Source organism: Podarcis muralis, chromosome 4, assembly GCF_964188315.1.
Source record: "Podarcis muralis chromosome 4, rPodMur119.hap1.1, whole genome shotgun sequence".
In the NCBI taxonomy this organism is placed as follows: domain Eukaryota; kingdom Metazoa; phylum Chordata; class Lepidosauria; order Squamata; family Lacertidae; genus Podarcis; species Podarcis muralis.
This window is the reverse complement of record NC_135658.1, coordinates 28,505,071-28,523,931: the sequence shown is the minus strand read 5'-3', so window position 1 is coordinate 28,523,931 and position 18,861 is coordinate 28,505,071. Positions and strand designations below refer to the sequence as shown.

Sequence of the window (18,861 nt, the reverse complement as noted above, 5' to 3'; positions counted from 1 at the left end):
CCAACCTAGCAGTTCGAAAGCACCCCCGGGTGCAAGTAGATAAATAGGGACTGCTTACTAGCGGGAAGGTAAATGGCGTTTCCGTGTGCTGCGCTGGCTCGCCAGATGCAGCTTTGTCACGCTGGCCACGTGACCCGGAAGTGTCTCCGGACAGCGCTGGCCCCCGGCCTCTTGAGTGAGATGGGCGCACAACCCTAGAGTCTGTCAAGACTGGCCCGTACGGGCAGGGGTACCTTTACCTTTTTAAAATTTGTTTGATTTGCTGCTTCCAAAGCATGTTCTGGATGTCTAAGATGGAATCCCCCCCCCCCAATATGGTCCTCTGTTTGGGTCCATGATGCTATTATGACAATGTTTCTCATTATTAATGTGTCAACTATCGCTTATCAGTGAATCCTGCAAGCTCTGTGCCTTCCTCAATGCCCTCCAGATCTCATATAAATATATGTATATAAGAATACTTAGGTTCATTGATTTCAGTAGTCTACTCTGAGTATGACTAATGCCCGAAATTGCCCCATAGTAATAAAAGTATAATTTAAAATCAGAGCACTCAATGTACCCAGCAAGGTGGTCTTGGGCGGTATCCAATGAACACATTCTATTAGCGCAACAGTTTCCATCTGTGCACCCCCCCCCACCCGAATAACAGATTTTGGGGGCTGCAGTGGAAGGAGAAGGGAGTGCCATTGTTCAATAAAGGAACTTTGCACTGACAGGAGGCTTACTACATTAGATGCTCCCAGGTAAATGCATATGACTCCAGACTCAGATTGCAATCCTAAACAAATTCATTACTGAGGAAGCCCTACTGAATTCATTGAGGATTACTTCTGAGTAAACCTGCACGGGAGTGTGCTGTTACATCATTTAGAAAAGTCGCCATGTTGTCTTTGTCTACATTTTTACGTAGTGAATTGAATTTTTATGGATGGATGTATTCATATCTTCTTTTCAAGGCCCACATCTTCACTTGAGGACTCAGATGACAATACAAACAAATTCAAATACTAAACAAGCACACACAAAATGAATGGATGCCGTTGTGACTGAACAGATAAGGATTGGCGCATGAAGAGTTCCTTTGGGTTCAAGGCTTCAGATGTGCATGAGTAGGTAAGTGAAGAGAACGTTGATATCCTGGTAAAGTATTGATATAAATTAAATAGAAATTGTAATGTTTATATTAAGCATGGATTTATCGGATTCTTTTTGAAATGCGTTGGTATTGACCCGTATTTATTACTTACTAATTTATTATTACCGATTTGGAAAATGTTCACCCACCTTTCCTCCAAAGACCTCAGGGCAGGTTACAACAATAAAATGTACACAAAAGCAAGTTCCAATATTGTTTTTACTTTCATTTCACTGATGAGTTACTGTGTTTTATTATTATGCTGACGCAGATATAGCAAATTGACTGAAATGTTATGGATATGTTTTGGTTCTTTTTGAAGGTTTGTTATTGTCATGACTCACTTTGAGCTAAATTTTGTTCCCTTTAAAACAAGGCAGTGGATCTAAAACATGTGGCTGCTATAAAACAGGGTTGCCATATTTAAAATAGTCAAAATCCAGAAATTGAGCTTTTGGGGGGCAAAGCCAATGAAAATTGAAGGTTTTGAGCTATTTTTAAGGAAATTCACCAAAATCTACATTTGCCATACATCCAGATGGCAACCCTACTATGAAAACAAACTAAAAAAGTAAGAAGGGTATTATAAACCATAAAACTGGTTATAAAGCCATGTTTTAGAAATGGAAGTCAACACAAACTGAATGTTGAGAGTACACGTTGGATATACCGGTATATTAAGGGTGCGCATCAGGTCTGACTGTGGACTGAATACCAACATGAATTAACAAAAATTGCGAGTCCTGAAAAGGGCCCTGAAAAGGAACCATCTTGCATCACATTTTGCCTGCAAAACATTCAACACTTGACCTGACTCGACTCAGTTGGTCTGTCCTATCCACATAATTTCAGGGCGTTTTTTTGTTTTTGTTGTTTTTTTTAAAGGTAATTCAGAATGCCATGAATGTGATTTCCTGTAACCAGTCCCCAACCCGCCCAGTCCTCTACAGGCTTCTCCCATCCCTCCAAAAGGGACCAGTTGTTTGTCTTCACAAAACATCTGGTCTAACCTGTGTGCATTAGGCTAAATTAGTTGCCACGTGTATATTATTAGCTGAAGCCAAAATGGACTCTTGCTTTGAGGAGTAATTCCTTTACATGATTATGAGTCTGAAATACTTTTCCATTTCATACTGGTGCTTTGAAGTTTCTACTGCAATTATTTGGATGTTTTAATAGATTTAATATAGATAAAAAGTTTACATTCTATTACTGTTTATTTTTTTAACCACCCCCTTATGCTTTTAGCTCTTTCTGTTCAACAACAACAGCAACAACACAAATAATAATTTTATTATTTATACCCCACCCATCTGGCTGGGTTTCCCTAGCCATTCTGGGCGGCTTACAGTACATATAAAACATATTAAAACATCAAACGTTAAAACCTGCCTTGAGTCCCTGCTGTCAGGGGAAAAGATGGGATATAAAAAAATACAATAATAATCATACTGGGATGGAGAGCCTGTAGCCCTGTGGCTATATTGTTGTACTACAACTCCCATTGTTCCTGAGCACTGGCCATGATGGGAGTTGGGAGTCCAACAGCACCTGCATGGCTGCAGGCTTCACATTCTGAGAACAGGCAGAGTACAGTGGTACTTTGGGTTAAGAACTTAATTCATTCTGGAGGTCCGTTCTTAACCTGAAACTGTTCTTAACCTGAAGCCCCACTTTAGCTAATGGGGCCTCCTGCTGCCGCACAATTTCTGTTCTCATCCTGAAGCAAAGTTCTTAACCCGGGGTACTACTGTATTTCTGGGTTAGCGGAGTCTGTAACCTGAAGCGTCTGTAACCTAAAGCGTATGTAACCCGAGGTACCACTGTATGTTGAAAGTTAATTCACGGAGACTGCAATCATATAAGCACACTTACTGACTTCAGTGGGGCTTACTCACTAGTAAGACTTGCTTCTGAGTAAACCTGCTTAGGCATGTCCTCCCAGTCACTTAGAAACGCTGTGTGCTTTGAAATATTTAAGCAATGGTTTCAAAAAGCTAACTATTTTAAAATGTCGTTAAAATCTTATAATTGTTACTTACTGTAAATAATTAATTACCGATACAGTACTAGAATGATTTTTGTTTATTAATATTACATTATATTATATTACATCAGGAATCCATTTGGGATGGATGAATGTATGCTTTGATGCTGATACGTACCAATGCGTCAGCACAAAAATGTTGTACTTGTTAATAAGGGCACTGAACCATATTATTAAGAGAAACGTACGACTACTGATTCAATGGTATGCCTTGACTGATGCTACAGACCGTGTTTAAATCCAGCAATGCCAATTCTTATGCAGCAATGACCTGCATAACAACACTTACCTACTCATTCAGTACAGCTGTACTGAGTTCAGTTTCACATTGTTTTGTCAGTATTCTTCCTGCAGAAGACCTTCAGGGTTTTCCATAATCTCCCCCATGGTCTCTTAGATCTCTTAGATCATCATATGCAAATATAACAGAATGGGCTAGTTCAGACAATGGTGACCACAGGGCAAAACTGGAAACTTCCACTTCAGTTTTTGTTTAGCTGCAGCTTGCCGTTTCATAGAAACCCAACCAACTTATTAATCTTAACTACTGTTTGATTGAACCAAGCCAATTTCAAAATATGGTTTGTTTCAGACCTTAGTTAAGATGGCCCACAGTGTAGGCTGAGATGCAACACTAAACCACAGCTAATCCAAAATGGACATGAAAGCTTCTAACCTCCTCCTTGCAGCCATGCTGGAGGTGAGGGGAGAGTTTACTGTGATGTCTGAACTGGCCCACTGTGTCTCAGGTGAGTGATCAGTTGGCTCCTAGCCATGCTGAGACACTGAGAATGACAGCCGAGTAGCAGTATCACATTTTGAGAGGCTCTTGGGTCACAACTTGGAAACCAAACTTTCCTTTACACCTTTTTCCAAGAACCTATGCTATGACTGCAGCTGTGGAGGCCACAGACCAAGCATACAGAGCCACTGTTATTCTGTACTATGCCCTTCCCATGCCCTTGAGTCTCTACAGTATTTAATGGAGAGCACTTTGTAGCAGGGCAGAAACAAGAAAACACAGCAAGCATGTAAAGGAAGCGCAAGGAAGGTGAAAAGAAAGCAAGAAACCTGCTCCAAGTCAGAGTTTCAACTTCCCACCTTGACCTGGTTCCTCTCACCTTGCAATCAACATAATAATGGCTGTTCTCCAAACTCAGGTAGACGTTACTTTAAAAATAGGCTGCTGCTCAAGCATGAGCAAGCTCACTTGCAATTTCAAACAAGTGGCATTTAAGCCTCACCCCAACAGTCACCACAGGAAACCCTTAAACAAATGTATGGCCCTATCTATGCAAATATGCAACTTCTTATCCATTTCTTTTTTAAACTACTTGATAGATTGGAGTTTTGCCTTTTAGACTTATGACAAAACAAGCTTAAATAAATAAAACCAGACTGTATTGTCTATTCTGATAAGCCTAAATGCACCGAAGAAATGTTTGTCTTGAGAGAATGGCAAAAAAAGACAGACAGACCATGAATCAATTTCACTGTTATAGAAAAGAATTATGTTGAGAAGTAAGTGCTCCTCATAATCTCACCTTGTGACATTTGTGTACAGTATAGAAAAGCTGTTCAACTTCTAAGCATCTTTCCAATGAAAGGCTACAGAACTTGATGAAGTGAATGCTGATACATGGCAATAAAATATTCAGCTAATTTTCATTAAGCCTATACCACTTACAGCACAAGTTGAAGAACTACCTTGACTTCACATTACGTGTTTTTCAAAGGAACACAATGTTCCATGACAAAATCCTACCACATTTTATTTTCCCTCTTCTGTAATTCTGGATCTAATATCCATTTAAAATCAGTTAATGGTAGCTGAAAAACCCAAAGTGCATTAATGCTGTAATATATTCTAGAAGTATGGAACATGAGAATGATTTTGGAACAGGGCAATTTTTAAAAATGTTGTTGAGGTAACAATATTATCCATGGTGATTTCACAGTTCTCTTATGAAGAAAATTAAGACTAATCTTATAGACTATACTGAGTTATAAAATAGTGCTTATAGGTATCATTCACAGATGGTGCCCTTGATATATCAATTACAAACTGTAATATCCTGATGTATCTAAATTAGGTTTTTTAGATTTATAATCAGGTACTGTAATTAGTACCACACTAAAAGTACAAATCTTAAATCCATCGTATGTCAGAGTTGCTTAATAGCAAATATAGCCTAGCTGTATTTTTCTAGAGAAAATGTGCATTTCAGAAGTCGGTGGAATCTGATGCTGTTCGTGTTTGCTGACGTAATAGAGGCATGAGCTGGACACATTTTTAAAATGAAATTTCACATTACTTAAAATCACGAGTTGACAGCCTAGAGGCCTGATTGACTTTGCACTTTTTGTGAGCATTCTTGACATTTGCTGATCTTTATTATGTAACATTCCCACCATATCCAAAACTAGAATAAGATGCCATAGAGGACAATGGTGCATCAGCAATACCAAGCCCTGCAATAGTGGATAGCTCCAAACTCATTTGTTTACATTCTGCAGCTCTCTCATTTGCTTCAAGAAGAAAAGCAGGCTCCTTCAATGCAAATATAAAACAAACAATAAAACCACGAAAAAGGGAACTCACAATCTTTTACTGCCTGGATTTATTAAAGAAAATACACGTAAGAAAACCTGGAACATTATTTGTCCTATTTTCCCTACATATGCAGCACCGGATCAGACAAACACAAAACATGCCAATCTGCATGTAGGAAAACAGTCCTCGGCAAACATTATAAATGAAGTAAGGCTGAACAAAACCAGTCAAAAGCATTTAAGGAGGAGAGGCGGGAATTACCCTGCCCTGTCCTCATCCAGACAGAGAGAGGCAGATCCAGGAAGAAGCCTAATTTGAGAATTAAATCAAGTAAAATCAAGCATAATCCCATTACCCTCCTTCCACTTAAAGGAAGGCTATTTAACCCTCTTGATACGTCCATGGACTGAAACAGCAGTGCTTCCCCCTCACACAGAGTGTTGTTGGGGTGGGGGAGCGCCTTGGTTCAAACTGACCCTCACAAAGCTACCAGCATTTGCTGTTCTTCCCTTGCCCACAATATTGCCTTGGAGACAAGATATTGGGAAGAGGAAGGGAGCTCGGGGTGGAGGCAAAAGCTCGCTGTACTCACTATTGCTCCAGGATTTCAGCAGATATTTGATGCTGATTTCAAAGAAGCCGGAATCCTGCTGGCTGGCCATGTCTGCGGCATACAAAGAGCCTCCCCTCCCGGAGCAGCTCGAGTGGCAGGTACTTTTTGCCGGCGAGATGGGACTGTCACCAGCTAGTGATGTAAACGGAGGGGGTCAGGGGAGGAAATGAAGTCTCTGCAGAGCCTCTCTCCTTCCGCTCCTGAGAGCTGCTGCTGCTGGTGCTGGTAGCTGCTTGCTGCTGTTGCTGCTGCCTCTGCTCTCCCAATCGGCGCCAGCAAGCGACACCCCCCCCCCGCGCCCCGGAGGAGATGCCTGCCCCCCTGGTCATCCTTTAGGGGGGGTTGCTTCTGCCCGTCGCCATCGCGCCCTGCTGGTGCGCCCAGGCTCTCCTCTCCCCTCGGAGCTGCGGCAGAAGCGCAGGGTGTCGCGGGGAGGGAGAGAAACGCAACGCAGACGCAGCAACCGAGCAGCGATCGGAAGGAAAAACACCTCTTCCTGCCAAACGCCTAGCGAGCAGATCCGCCACTGCGGGCAGGTTCGGGCTCCTGCTGCGCACAGCCTCGCTCTCTCTCTCCTCCGATCCCAGCCTTGGTGAGCCGGGGTGGCGCGCTTTTGCTTTCTCTCCTAGCCGGCTGGTCAGCTGCTTCCCTCTCTCCAAGAGCGGCGGCGGCGGCGGCGGTGACAACAACAACGCCTTCCTCGGTCCAACTGCATCACGCTGCGGTAAAGGCAACGCTGCACCCATCCGCTGGATGTGCAGCGGAGGAACCTCTCCCTCTCTCTCTCTCCACCCCTCCCTCCACTTTTATTATTATTATTATTTTTTCCCCTGCTAGGGTCGCAGCTGCCTCACTTGTTTGGGTGCCTCTCCCCCCGCACCAGACAAGTCGCGGCGGCGGTTGTTGTTACCATTTTGTCTCGAATCGAGGTTTTAAAGAGACAGCAGCCAGGCAGGAGGAAGAGGAGGCCGTTTCTGCTAAAAGCAGCTTCCTCGCACGTTGCCCGCTAAACCGGAACATCCCGGATCGATCCCTGATTCAGCCCCGAAGGACTCGCAACCGTGCTGGGGATTAAAGCCCCCCTGGACCCTGCCTTTGGACAAAGTAATCAGTTGTTGACACAAGGCTCTGAGCATGGAAGGGGCGAAGGGAAAGGCTTGCTTGGGTCCTTCATTGCTCCTGCAAGTCATCCTGGGCACCATGTACAGGCAGTGTACGTTTTTGGCATGCTGCTGCTAAGCAAATTTTTTATTTTTAGGTAGGTCGCAGTGGTGTGCAAAAATGGCTGGTCTTGCACAGGCGGGCCTGCATGCAACCGGCTCACCACACAGAGAGGGAAGAAATCCTACAGTATGTTTCCACAGTTTCTGAAAGGTTTCTAGCTGCCCCTGCAAGCTTGTCAGCTACGCGCTAAGGACATCACGTCTGATTTCAATAGAGCATCCATCCCAGGGCACGGGATTAGGATATAGCACCGTCAACATATATATGGTGCTTTGCAGGAGTAAGCAAATAAAATCAGGCCTCTAGGCTGTCATTCAGCACAGTGAGACTTACATAAAAATGGCCCTTGTCTCAAAAAGATTACAACCTACATTACGGCAGTAAGCAAACATCAGAGGGAGAGAAGGGGGGAAACCAGGGGAGGGATAGGAGAGGACAACTTTTTTTGCCAGAATAATTCAACCCTCTCTTAACTCAGTCTCTAGATGTTGCTGGCCTGCAACCCCCTTCATCTCCAGCCAGCACAGCCAGTAGGAGTTGTAGAATAACAGAAACTAGAGAAACTAATAGGAGTTGTAGAGTCTCAGAATTACTGTATAGAGTTGAAAAGAACCACAAGGGTCTACTCCAACCCCCTGCAGTGCATGAACCTTTTGCCCAACATGAGGCTCAAACACATGACCCCAAGATTAAGAGTCTCATGTTCTGCTATCTTTGTACAATAGGCTCATTTCTACACACGTTCATACACCCCTTTCTATCCACCACCAGGCAAATAATCATCAGAGCTCGAGGACAAATTCCAGCCAGGCAAAAACACCCAAACCAGGGCAAGTGAAAGGTCTGGCTGGGGAGGGAGTGTAGCCTGGGGAAAGTCCTGAGGGCCAGATAGAGAGGCCTTGATATTAAAACAATAACACCCTGCTTTGGATAGGACTCACCTCTCTCTCATACACACACCCTAATTTTAAGCATACATACTTGGAAGTAATCCCGTTTACTTCAATGCAATTTAAAGTGCAATCCTGCTGTAACATTGGCTGTCCCATTATTGTAAATGGGTTTATCATTGTGGTTTAGTAAAAGGGATGTTGGATAAGGTTCAAGAACCTGGCAACACAACCTTATTTCCCTTAATGCTGGAGTGGATGCTTCTAGCTAGCCAATTCACCTGCGTGGGTGGAGACTCAGACCAATGCTTTGGAAGAAGTTGTGTACCAGTGGAAGAAAAAGGTGATTTGTTGTTAGAAGTTGCTGAGAGTTTGTAGCTTGTAGATGAAACGGTAAGTGCAGCCTTCCCAGGCAGGGGGAGGGATGGGCTACACAAGGTGCTCTCTGTGGATTTGTTGCTTGCCTGAATGAGAACCCACTTGTATATCATAAATAAAATACTACCAAGAGACCGCACATCTCCAGTGTTCTCTCAGTCAAAGGAAACTAAACCTGCTATGTCTCACTCCTTGAAGAAGAGGATTAACAAGTAACACTGTTCTCAGCATGAGATGGGCAGGGTGCAGAGGACCCCATTGTGTTGTGCCTACAGCAACCCACTAGGCCACATGACGCATGCTACAGCTGCCAGGAGTTGGCACCGCTTGGTGGAGCTGCCCTGCTTGCTGCCCAAGAGGAAATGCAGGGGCTGGGAATCTGATGAGCTGGATGGAGGAGAGGAAATGGGAGTATGATGGCCTGGCCTAACTCTACCCTCTGCAAGTCGCAGGCAAGCAGAGGAGAGAATTCACTCACACATATCTGGACACTTCAGTTTAGGGGTAGTAGTGGTCCTCCCAATTTTTGCTGAGCTCCATCTTCCATGAGCTCCAACCAGCATGGTTAATGGTCAAAAAATAAGGAGAAGGATAGTCCAACATGTTCTGGAGGACCACAGATTAGTCCCCAAGCAGGACTGCACTCTTGAGCAAATGTACTTAGGAAGAGAGCCTTCATATCATAGTAAGGTACAGTAGTAAAGGGACCCCATTAGGTCCAGTCATGGCCGACTCGGGTTGCGGCACTCATCTCGCTTTATAGGCTGAGGGAGCCGGCGTACAGCTTCTAGGTCATGTGGCCAGCATGACGAAGCTGCTTCTGGCAAACCAGAGCAGCGCATGGAAATGCCGTTTACCTTCCCGCCGGAGCGGTACCTGGAGCAGTACCTATTTACCTATTTGCACTTTGACATGCTTTCGAACTGCTAGGTTGGCAGGAGCAGGGACCGAGCAACGGGAGCTCACCCTGTCGCGGGGATTCGAACCGCCAACCTTCTGATCGGCAAGTCCTAGGCTCTGTGGTTTAACCCACAGCGCCACCCGCATCCCTCATGTCATAGTAAGTTTCTGCAAACCAGTTGTTATCACCAGAACCACTGATCATTTATAAAATAGCCCCAAAGTATACCAAACACTTAAAATAGGGTTTGTGAACATAATGCCAAGTAGTGTGCAAGTGCTATGAAACCAGGAAGACAGAGAGCCAAACTGCATATCACATGAAAATACATGTGCACAAACCCCAGCTACTGCTTCTACACCAAAGCATCCCTGGAAGAAATGGAGAATGGCCCACTAGGGTAAGTGGGGCACTGCACCATCAACCTGTCTGTCCTCATCTGGCCCTGCCAGCCTGCCTACTTACAGCTGTTCAGGGAGTGCCCCTACATTTCACCCTCTCTGGCTCCACCAACTGCTGGTCTCCCCTGCCTTATGGGGTACCGGCAGCCCCCACTGTTTGGGAGGGAGCAAAACTCAGAAGTCAATCAGCAGGACATATGCTTAACCCTTTTCTCTCCCAGCTGTATTTCCCCCCAGGAGGAGGAGGAGGAGTTGAAGCAGTCCTAGGGCATTCATTTCCCTGGTTCCATCCAAGCAGAGACATTTCCAATTTTAGGCTAGTCAAGAGTCAGGGTTTACAGCAGCAATTCTAGTAGGGATCTTTATGCACAGAGGGGTTGATAGTTAACGAAAAGCAGCTGTTAATTGCGACAAAACTTACAGACTTCTAAAGCATTTTATCATGTTTCATAGAGGAATGATAGCGATCAACAATGTAAACTAAGTTTACATGTTTAATAATTACAATATTTATTATGCCGTTCTCATACCTTAAGGAATTGTTTCAGGGAAATGTTACTGAACAGCACAGGTTTCACAGAGCTGCAAGTCCAGTTCATATCCAAGAACAATCTTGCAAATGACTAAGAGATTTTGATCACCAAGTTGACCATGAAGTAATAAATATCTTAGAGAGAAAACCTCAGAATTTAATTAGAGATTAGAAATAAAACAAATCTACCAGCAGAATTCAATGGGGCTTACTTCAGTTACTCAGAACAAGTACCTATACACACTTACTTGAGGTAGGAAGCACTGATTATAGAGCAAGTAATGTCCAAAGCAAGTTCCAAACAACAGAATCTTATGTGTTTGCTTTAGCTGATATGGCAGAAACAATATACGGTACTGCACCACAACAACTAATAGCACATCAAACGCCAGGCATCATAGAGGCACACAAACTGAAGCCATCGCCCATTCTTAGGGTGTCAGGCTGTGTGACTAGACCCGTTCCCTAAAGTCACAAAAAATACTTATATATTGTTGCTATCTGTGCAGCAGCCAACTATGGCAACCTTTGTATCATCACTTCAGTCTTGAAACCTGATGCTATGAGCTACAGCAATGGTAGGGCCGGCCAAAGATACTTTGCTGCCTGCGGCAAACAGCAAAATGACACCCGCCAGCATGATCTGAAAAACTTACAATGAGTATTCATAATAGCTGACCTAAAGTGTCCAGTTGTTACTGGTTGCTATTTTCTGCTTGTTTTATATTGATTATAACCTGATATGCTTGTACCCTGTCTTATGTTCATGTGTGTACGCATGCACTCCAATAAGCATATATACAAAGAAAATGGCACCCACCATTCCATATACAGGAACTGAATAGAGCAGCTGTTGTACTTCAACACTGCTGATGGGACAGCATTTTCAACCACACTGGAAGACAACAAGGTAACAGAGGATGCAGGGTGTAACACAGCTATATTATCCAACACCTCACCACTGCCCCCCCCCAAAAAAAACCTGCTGCCTCACTCTGCTTAACGGTAGGACCGGCTCTGAGCATTGGCTCAGCAGTTTAGCTGTGGACTGGAGTTTTAAGAGTGACCATATATAATAGGTAAACATAGGTTAAATACAAAGAACATTCTTAGAGGTCATGTGTCAAGGGGTGCACAGAGCCTAAACAAGTGCAAACCATCCATTTGAATGTTACCTATACAGTGGTACCTTGGGTTACATACGCTTCAGGTTACAGACTCTGCTAACCCAGAAATAGTACCTCGGGTTAAGAACTTTGCTTCAGGATGAGAACAGAAATCGTGCTCCGGCGGCTCAGCAGGAGGCCCCATTAGCTAAAGTGATGCTTCAGATTAAGAACAGTTTCAGGTTAAGAACGGACCTCTGGAACGAATTAAGTACTTAACCCGAGGTACCACTGTATGCTTGAAATGTGTGAGAATACACAACTCCCTCTTGTGGTCAGAACTGGCAGCTGAACAGTCCTGTCCTTTTTAATTGCTCAAATACATGCCTGGTTCACTCTCTGTTCACTGTCTTGGTGTTTTTTCATTTTCTGTTTGTACACTGGTGTAACATCCTGCTGTTACCCAAGTTACAGCCTTGCTACCTTGTCAAGTATCTTGCAAGATGCTTTTCACTAGCTAAGTGAACAGTGCTGGGTTACCTGACAGGCAGACTAAGCCCATGTTTGGGGCACTAGCAAAGCAAGGGCACACACACAAAATTAGGAATTTTTTGGGGTTTAAAAAAGAATTTGAAGAATAAGCTTTTAGAATGCTTTTAGAATGGAAGAAGCTTTTAGAACAGAACATATTCATGCCATGTGCTGCACACACTCCAAAACTGGTTGGCCACAGTGCTGTTGACTGTCGTCCAGTTTTTCTCAACAGTGATTTTATACTGGAAAGTATAGCTGAAGACCAATCACAAAAGGGAGAAACTATAGGAGAGGCAGAAAACATTGCAAACAAGATGCAAGAACTAGAGTTTGTGTTCATGTTGACTATGTGAAATGAAATTTTACAACAGAGCAGTGCATTACAACCCTGAAATGTAATCCATTGGGTTATTTGCTTTTTGGAGAGGGGAGGGAGATGCAGTGAGCAATGCAATTAACTAAGGCTGGAGGGAGTGAAAGGAGCTGGCGAAAGAATTTAGGGTTTCAGCAGAGAATGTGAAAAACATTGTCCGAATGCAGATAGACAGCAGGTCTATCTACTGAGAAACAACAGAAGGACAAACAGGAGAAGTTTATTGGAGCTGGGTTTACTCAAGCCCACCATCACACAGTCACTAGGTCAACCAGTAAAGGTAGGCCTGTTCTCTGATGCTAGTTATATATGCATATTCATTCATTCATTCATTCATTTCAAGCCTTCACTTTGCCCCTCTTGGAAAAATTCCCGTGGACAGTAGTGCATAACACCCCAAACACTAACAAGGCAAGCTAAGCTAAGCTAAGCTAAGCATGAACCACGTGGCCTGAATTTTCAGTATTCAAGCATTGCCACTTGAAATGCAAATGTGCAGTGTTACCTGAATTAAGTAGTTACTTACCCAGGCGCAGATAACTTTCCACCCATAAGCACAGTGAAAAGAAACTCAAACACTTTTACAACCCTGAATCAAATTATGGATACTTGCTATGGCCACAGGAGAAACAGAAACACTGTGTAAAAATCTATGTACTTGCAATAACTGTTGTTTTTAATGTTTAAATGCAGACCCTGTAGAGTTCTGTATATTATTATTATTATTATTATTATTATTATTATTATTACTATTGCACCATTTGTTTGTAAGAAATATGCCACTTGGAGGCAGCACAGTGGCATTAAAAGCTAATCAAATCAACAGCAGGAAAATAGGGGTGAATGATTTACAGTAGTCTAGGCTGCAAATTGTGTCAACATCAAGGCACAGAACTGAAGTGGCTGCTTTCATTTTGCTTTCTCTTTATACATACATAATTTTATTTGTATGCTACCTTTCCATAGTTAAAACAATGCTCATGGCAGCATACAACACGAAATAATACATAATTACAAACATAGCAAAAGTAGTCATAAACAATAAATAAGCATCAAAAAGTCCAAAACCAAATTATTACTGTATTTATTAAATTCTGAATACCAACCTCATTATAATTCCACATAAATAATAAGATCCAAAATAAGGATACAAAAAAATACTATCAATAACAGCAACAACTCTTCCCCAACATAAACTTCTCTAAACAATACCCAGGCCAACAGTCTGTTCAGCAGCCTCAGCTTTTGTAGGGGGAGTCAGGCATACCAGTGATGTTCAGTGTGAAAAGCAATAGGTAGCAGCTAGGAAGGCACTTCCTTCCGTTCATTGCCCAAGCTGACTCAAAACATGAACGTTTAGGAAAAGAGAAACATGTACCAGAGTTTGGCTCACACACCTTGAATTTTGCATCTTCAAAATGCAGGAAGGGAGGGCAAAACAGCTGCCTGCATAGTGGGTCCTACACTAGTTTCAGGATCCCATGCCCCTTTACTCCATATCTGCCCCCTTGACCACTTCAGTCTGTGGAACTGACATTTTTGCATGTACCTCATAATGTCTGTTTCACATTTGCAAGGAATCAAGACTTTCAGTATAGCAGAAGCTCCACTCTGCAACTCCCTGCCCATTAATATTAGGCCGGGTTTTTTGCTGAACTGTTTTCCAAATCTGCTAAACCAGTGTTTCCCAACCTTTTTTGGGCAAAGGCACACTTGTTTCATGAAAAAAATCTCGAGGCACACCACCATGCCAGATGGGGAAAGGTCACTTTTTACTTATGTAAAAAATAAATAAAAAAATAGTAACAGCATAGAAGGTAATGGTTAGGCTAGCATCCCTCTTCCAAATATGCTAGGTTTTTATTTGCAGGGACTGTTCTACATGGGAAAGCATTCAGCACTGTCATTCTCCCATCTGCCATCTGAATTGGTACTATTCTGGGTCAACTTACTCTGCTGCATGTGTAGATGAAAATGGCACCAAGTGTGGGGGAGGGGGCAGAACAGGTTTCAGATACAGGATATTAAGCATACACGTACTTCAGATTGAACTGGTTGCTTGCTTTGCAAGTTTTCATTTCCCAAATGACTGCCTTGGCAAGCGCAATACCTACCAGGCTCAACGCCGGTCTCGCGCTGCCGCTTCCCGCGCTCTCAAGGATCCGGGAGGAGGAAGGCGTGAAGGGAATCCCGAAGGCACGAAAACCTCGCGCATGCGCAGGCCTTCCGCCTGCGACAGCCCAGTAGGCCGGCCGAAGCGAGCGGCGATGGGATGTGGGAGGGAGCTCGCTAGCTGCCCCGCGTGTGCCTATGTGGGGCACGTTACAGCCCCGTGACGTCAGCGCCACGCAGGCAGCCAGGCAGGCAGACGGCGAGAGCCCCGCGCTGGGCGGCCTCTCCTCGCCCCCGCCGCCCCGCCTCTCGCCGCCCGCCTCGCCCGCCTCCCTCCAGGCAACATCTCGCGGCACACCAGGCAACGTCTCGCGGCACACTAGTGTGCCGCGGAACACCGGTTGGGAAACACTGTGCTAAACACTTGTTTGTATAGGCAATCGTCCCCAGACATGCAGCTGGAACATGGAATTTTTATTACATATGTTGTTTTAAAACTGCTATTATTTATTTATTTATTTATTTATTTATTTATTTATTTATTTATGATAAATGTCATATAGATTTTTAACATTTGATCTTTTTAGTAGTATCTTTAATGAACCCAGCCAGATACACGGGGTATAAATAATAAAATTTATTATTACCATTATTATTATTATGCTTTTATGTGAATGGCTTAGAAGTTTCTGTTGGTTGAGTAGTATATAAATATTATTGCCAAATATGAACTAACTAACTAACTAACTAACTAACTAAATAATGTCCACTGTTCCCAAATAAAAATGTAAAGCTTAAGCTGAAACAGTCACATGCTCAGTACAATGTATTATCTCAAACATTTATATCTGATTTCCTCACTTTGAAAACAAGGAAGCAGGAGGTTCTGTTTCTATTTTCTAGATTTCTAAATTTGTCATACAGGGCAGGGCCTGAACCTATTTTTCCTTTTACAATTAGCAAACATGACCAGGCATGATGTACAAATTCAGAGACTGTGAGGAGGCAGATTTCTAGATCTGATTCAAAGCAACCCTATGTGCACTGAGGGCTCCTTGCAAATTAATTTAAAATGCCACCTCCACATATTTAAATCCTTCTCTAATGTTTTACAAACCTTTTGGCTGGCTACAAAAGCCAACAGCAGGCCAGTAAATTATTAGGGCTGCATTGTTTAAAATCAACTGGCTTAACTAACATATTTTTATTTTAAAGAAGAAAAAAACCAGAAGTACAAAAAGTGTAATGAAAAACTAAAGTGCAGTTCTGAGAGGCGAGGAGTCAGCTTGTTCTGGCCAAGGTTTCTACTCCCCTGGAAGGAACAGGTCCACAGATTGTGGGAACTCATGGATCCATCACTGTCATTAGAGGCTCAGATGGCATGAGTAGCTTGGAGCGCCTTTTTCCAGCTACCGCTGGTTCGCTATCTACAGCTTCTTTTTGACAGAGAGAACCTTGGCATTGCACTCTATGCTCTGGTGAGTTCCAGAATGGATGGCTGCAATGCACTATATATATATGGTACTGCCCCTGAAGACAACTCCTAACTTTAGCTAGTCCAAAATGCGCCAGCCAGTTTACTAACTGGTTCCATTTAGAATTGACGTGACCCCTGTTTTAAAACAGTTGCGGTAGTTGGCAGGTCATTTGCAGACCAAATTAATGGTGTTTAAAGCCCTAAACAACTTAGGCTCAAAATTTCTGAAAAGCTGTCTCCTTCCCTACAATCCCTCATTGATGTTAATTTCAGCAGACAAGGTGGTAGTTCCACTGCCTTCAAAAGTTTGGCAGGTGGCAGCCTAGGAGAGGGCATTTTTCTGTGGCACCCAAAGCTGCAAAATTGCCTCCCCAAATCTGGCACCTAATTACCTAAAGACACATCTCTTTTACCCTGGCCTTTGACATGAGACCTACCGTATTTTTTGCTCTATAAGACTCACTTTTTCCCTCCTAAAAAGTAAGGGGAAATGTGTGTGCGTCTTATGGAGCGAATGCAGGCTGCGGAGCTATCCCAGAAGCCAGAACAGCAAGAGGGATCGCTGCTTTCGCTGAGCAGCGATCCCTCTTGCTGTTCTGGTTTCTGGGATTCAGAATATTTTTTTTCTTGTTTTCCTCCTCCAAAAACTAGGTGCATCTTGTGGTCTGGTGCGTCTTATAGAGCGAAAAATACGGTATATAGTTTAGGGTCTAATAATGAAGAGCAGGTAAGAAATCTAAAATTAAACAAACAAGTCTGAACATATAATCCTTCTATTAACGATATATTTTTTCCTTCCTTCCTTTTCGCCAAAGGCTAACTTGACAATGCAGATTGGTCACTATTACATAATATGGCTGTTACTTAACATTACATAAGAACATCACTGAGCACTTGTTAAACCGGAAGTGAGATTGTTAACAAGAGAGCCTGCTGACATTACACATCATCACCTGTCCTGTTCTGCAATTCTATTTGTAATCTTTAAAATTACACTGAATGAAAAAGAAGAAAGGAATATTTTAAACAAACATGTTTCCTCCTCCTCCCTTATAATTTGGGTGAGTAGCAGCATATATAGCAGTGTGTGAACAATTATTTTACCGAAGTGCTTCTCAACCACTTTGGCTAGAAGACTGTATGTACCTCAGTTAAACTGGCAGACTTTGTGTGGTTTTAATTCAGTTCAGCTGAAGTCTGGGGATAAAAAAATTCAATTGAACTGAATGAATGACTTTTCTCTTTGATGTTTGCAGGTTTCCATGTTACTTTCTCCATAGAACAAAACTTCAAACTCCTAGAGCATTGTGGGTTTAAAGGGGAAGCATGGAGAGACTCGGAAAGCCAAACAGGTGTTTTTTTGACACAGGCTGGAGGAAACCCACCAATCCATCATGTGATTGACAGGAGGGCAACCACACCCACCTGTGAAATTTGGCTCTTAAGGGCTATCCTGCCACATGGAGCCATGAAAGTTCGCACCCCTATCTTATGTGGGAAGACTTGAGTCTCAAGGTTAGGGAAGTTAGACGCATGGATAAATTAGTCAACCAGCTTCTATTATCCTTGTTCAGAACTCGCACTAATCTGTATTGGGTAGGGCTGGAAATAGGGCAAGTTTTTAATGTTTAATGTTTTATTATATTTTTGTATATGCTGGAAGCTGCCCAGGGTGGCTGGGGCACCCCAGTCAGATGGGTGGGGAACTAATATTAAAATTATTATTATTTATTCTTATTAGGGCAGGGCTGGTGCCCTCATTGAGCTTCTCTGGATTATCTGAATGGCTGTTTCCAGAAACAGGATGCTGGACTAAATACCCTAAATTTAATGCAGGAGGATTCTTCTGATGTTGAATTGCCTGGCAAGTAAAATGACCTTCAAGTCACCCAGAGGGTACCTGTTTTCCTTTCTAGTCTGTAGGGGTTCTTACTCTCCCTAAATTCAGGACAGTAGAAATATCATGTGGTACTGTACTATTTCAGGATGTGTGCGGAAAGAAACCACATAATTGAATGCTCTCCTGTGTCAATAACGTTCTGCCCACAGAAAGTCAGTAGTAAGAATTCTAATCTAGCCATCTAAGTCCAAGACTTCCATGTGCCAAGAGTTATTAAATCAGAGGGAACATTCAAATATTTAATCCTTCACCTGTTTACTGAAGTAGGGTAATACCATGAGGATTATAATCAAGATTTTCCTAGGCATATAGATTGTATCTTAAGGCCATCATAACTTCTGTGGTTTGGAATCACACCACAGCATCATTGGTTGCTGCCTATCCAAGCTCCCTTGGTATACATTGGTACCTCGGGTTACATACGCTTCGGGTTACATACGCTTCAGGTTACATACGCTTCAGGTTCCGCTAACCCAGAAATAGTGCTTCAGGTTAAGAACTTTGCTTCAGGATGAGAACAGAAATCGTGCTCCAGCAGCGCGGCAGCAGCAGGAGGCCCCATTAGCTAAAGTGGTGCTTCAGGTTAAGAACAGTTTCAGGTTAAGAACAGACATCCGGAACGAATTAAGTACTTAACATGAGGTACCACTGTATTTTAGGAGTGTAGGACGGGGGAGATGT

The 18,861-nt window shown here is 43.1% G+C and overlaps 1 protein-coding gene across 8 annotated transcripts in view; it reads right to left on the bottom strand.

Moving 5' to 3' along the window:
- Positions 1–18,861, bottom strand: part of FRY (FRY microtubule binding protein) — a 191,827-nt gene that overhangs the window by 135,726 nt on the left and 37,240 nt on the right. For 2 of the 8 annotated variants that reach the window (XM_077927127.1, XM_028726461.2), the window contains exon 1: positions 6,332–7,163. The exons of the other annotated variants lie outside the window; for them this stretch is intronic. In XM_077927127.1, the coding sequence (XP_077783253.1) occupies positions 6,332–6,401 (70 nt within the window). In that variant the 5' untranslated portion in view covers positions 6,402–7,163. Of the gene's footprint in view, positions 1–6,331; positions 7,164–18,861 lie in introns of those variants that run through there. 8 annotated transcript variants of the gene reach the window in all.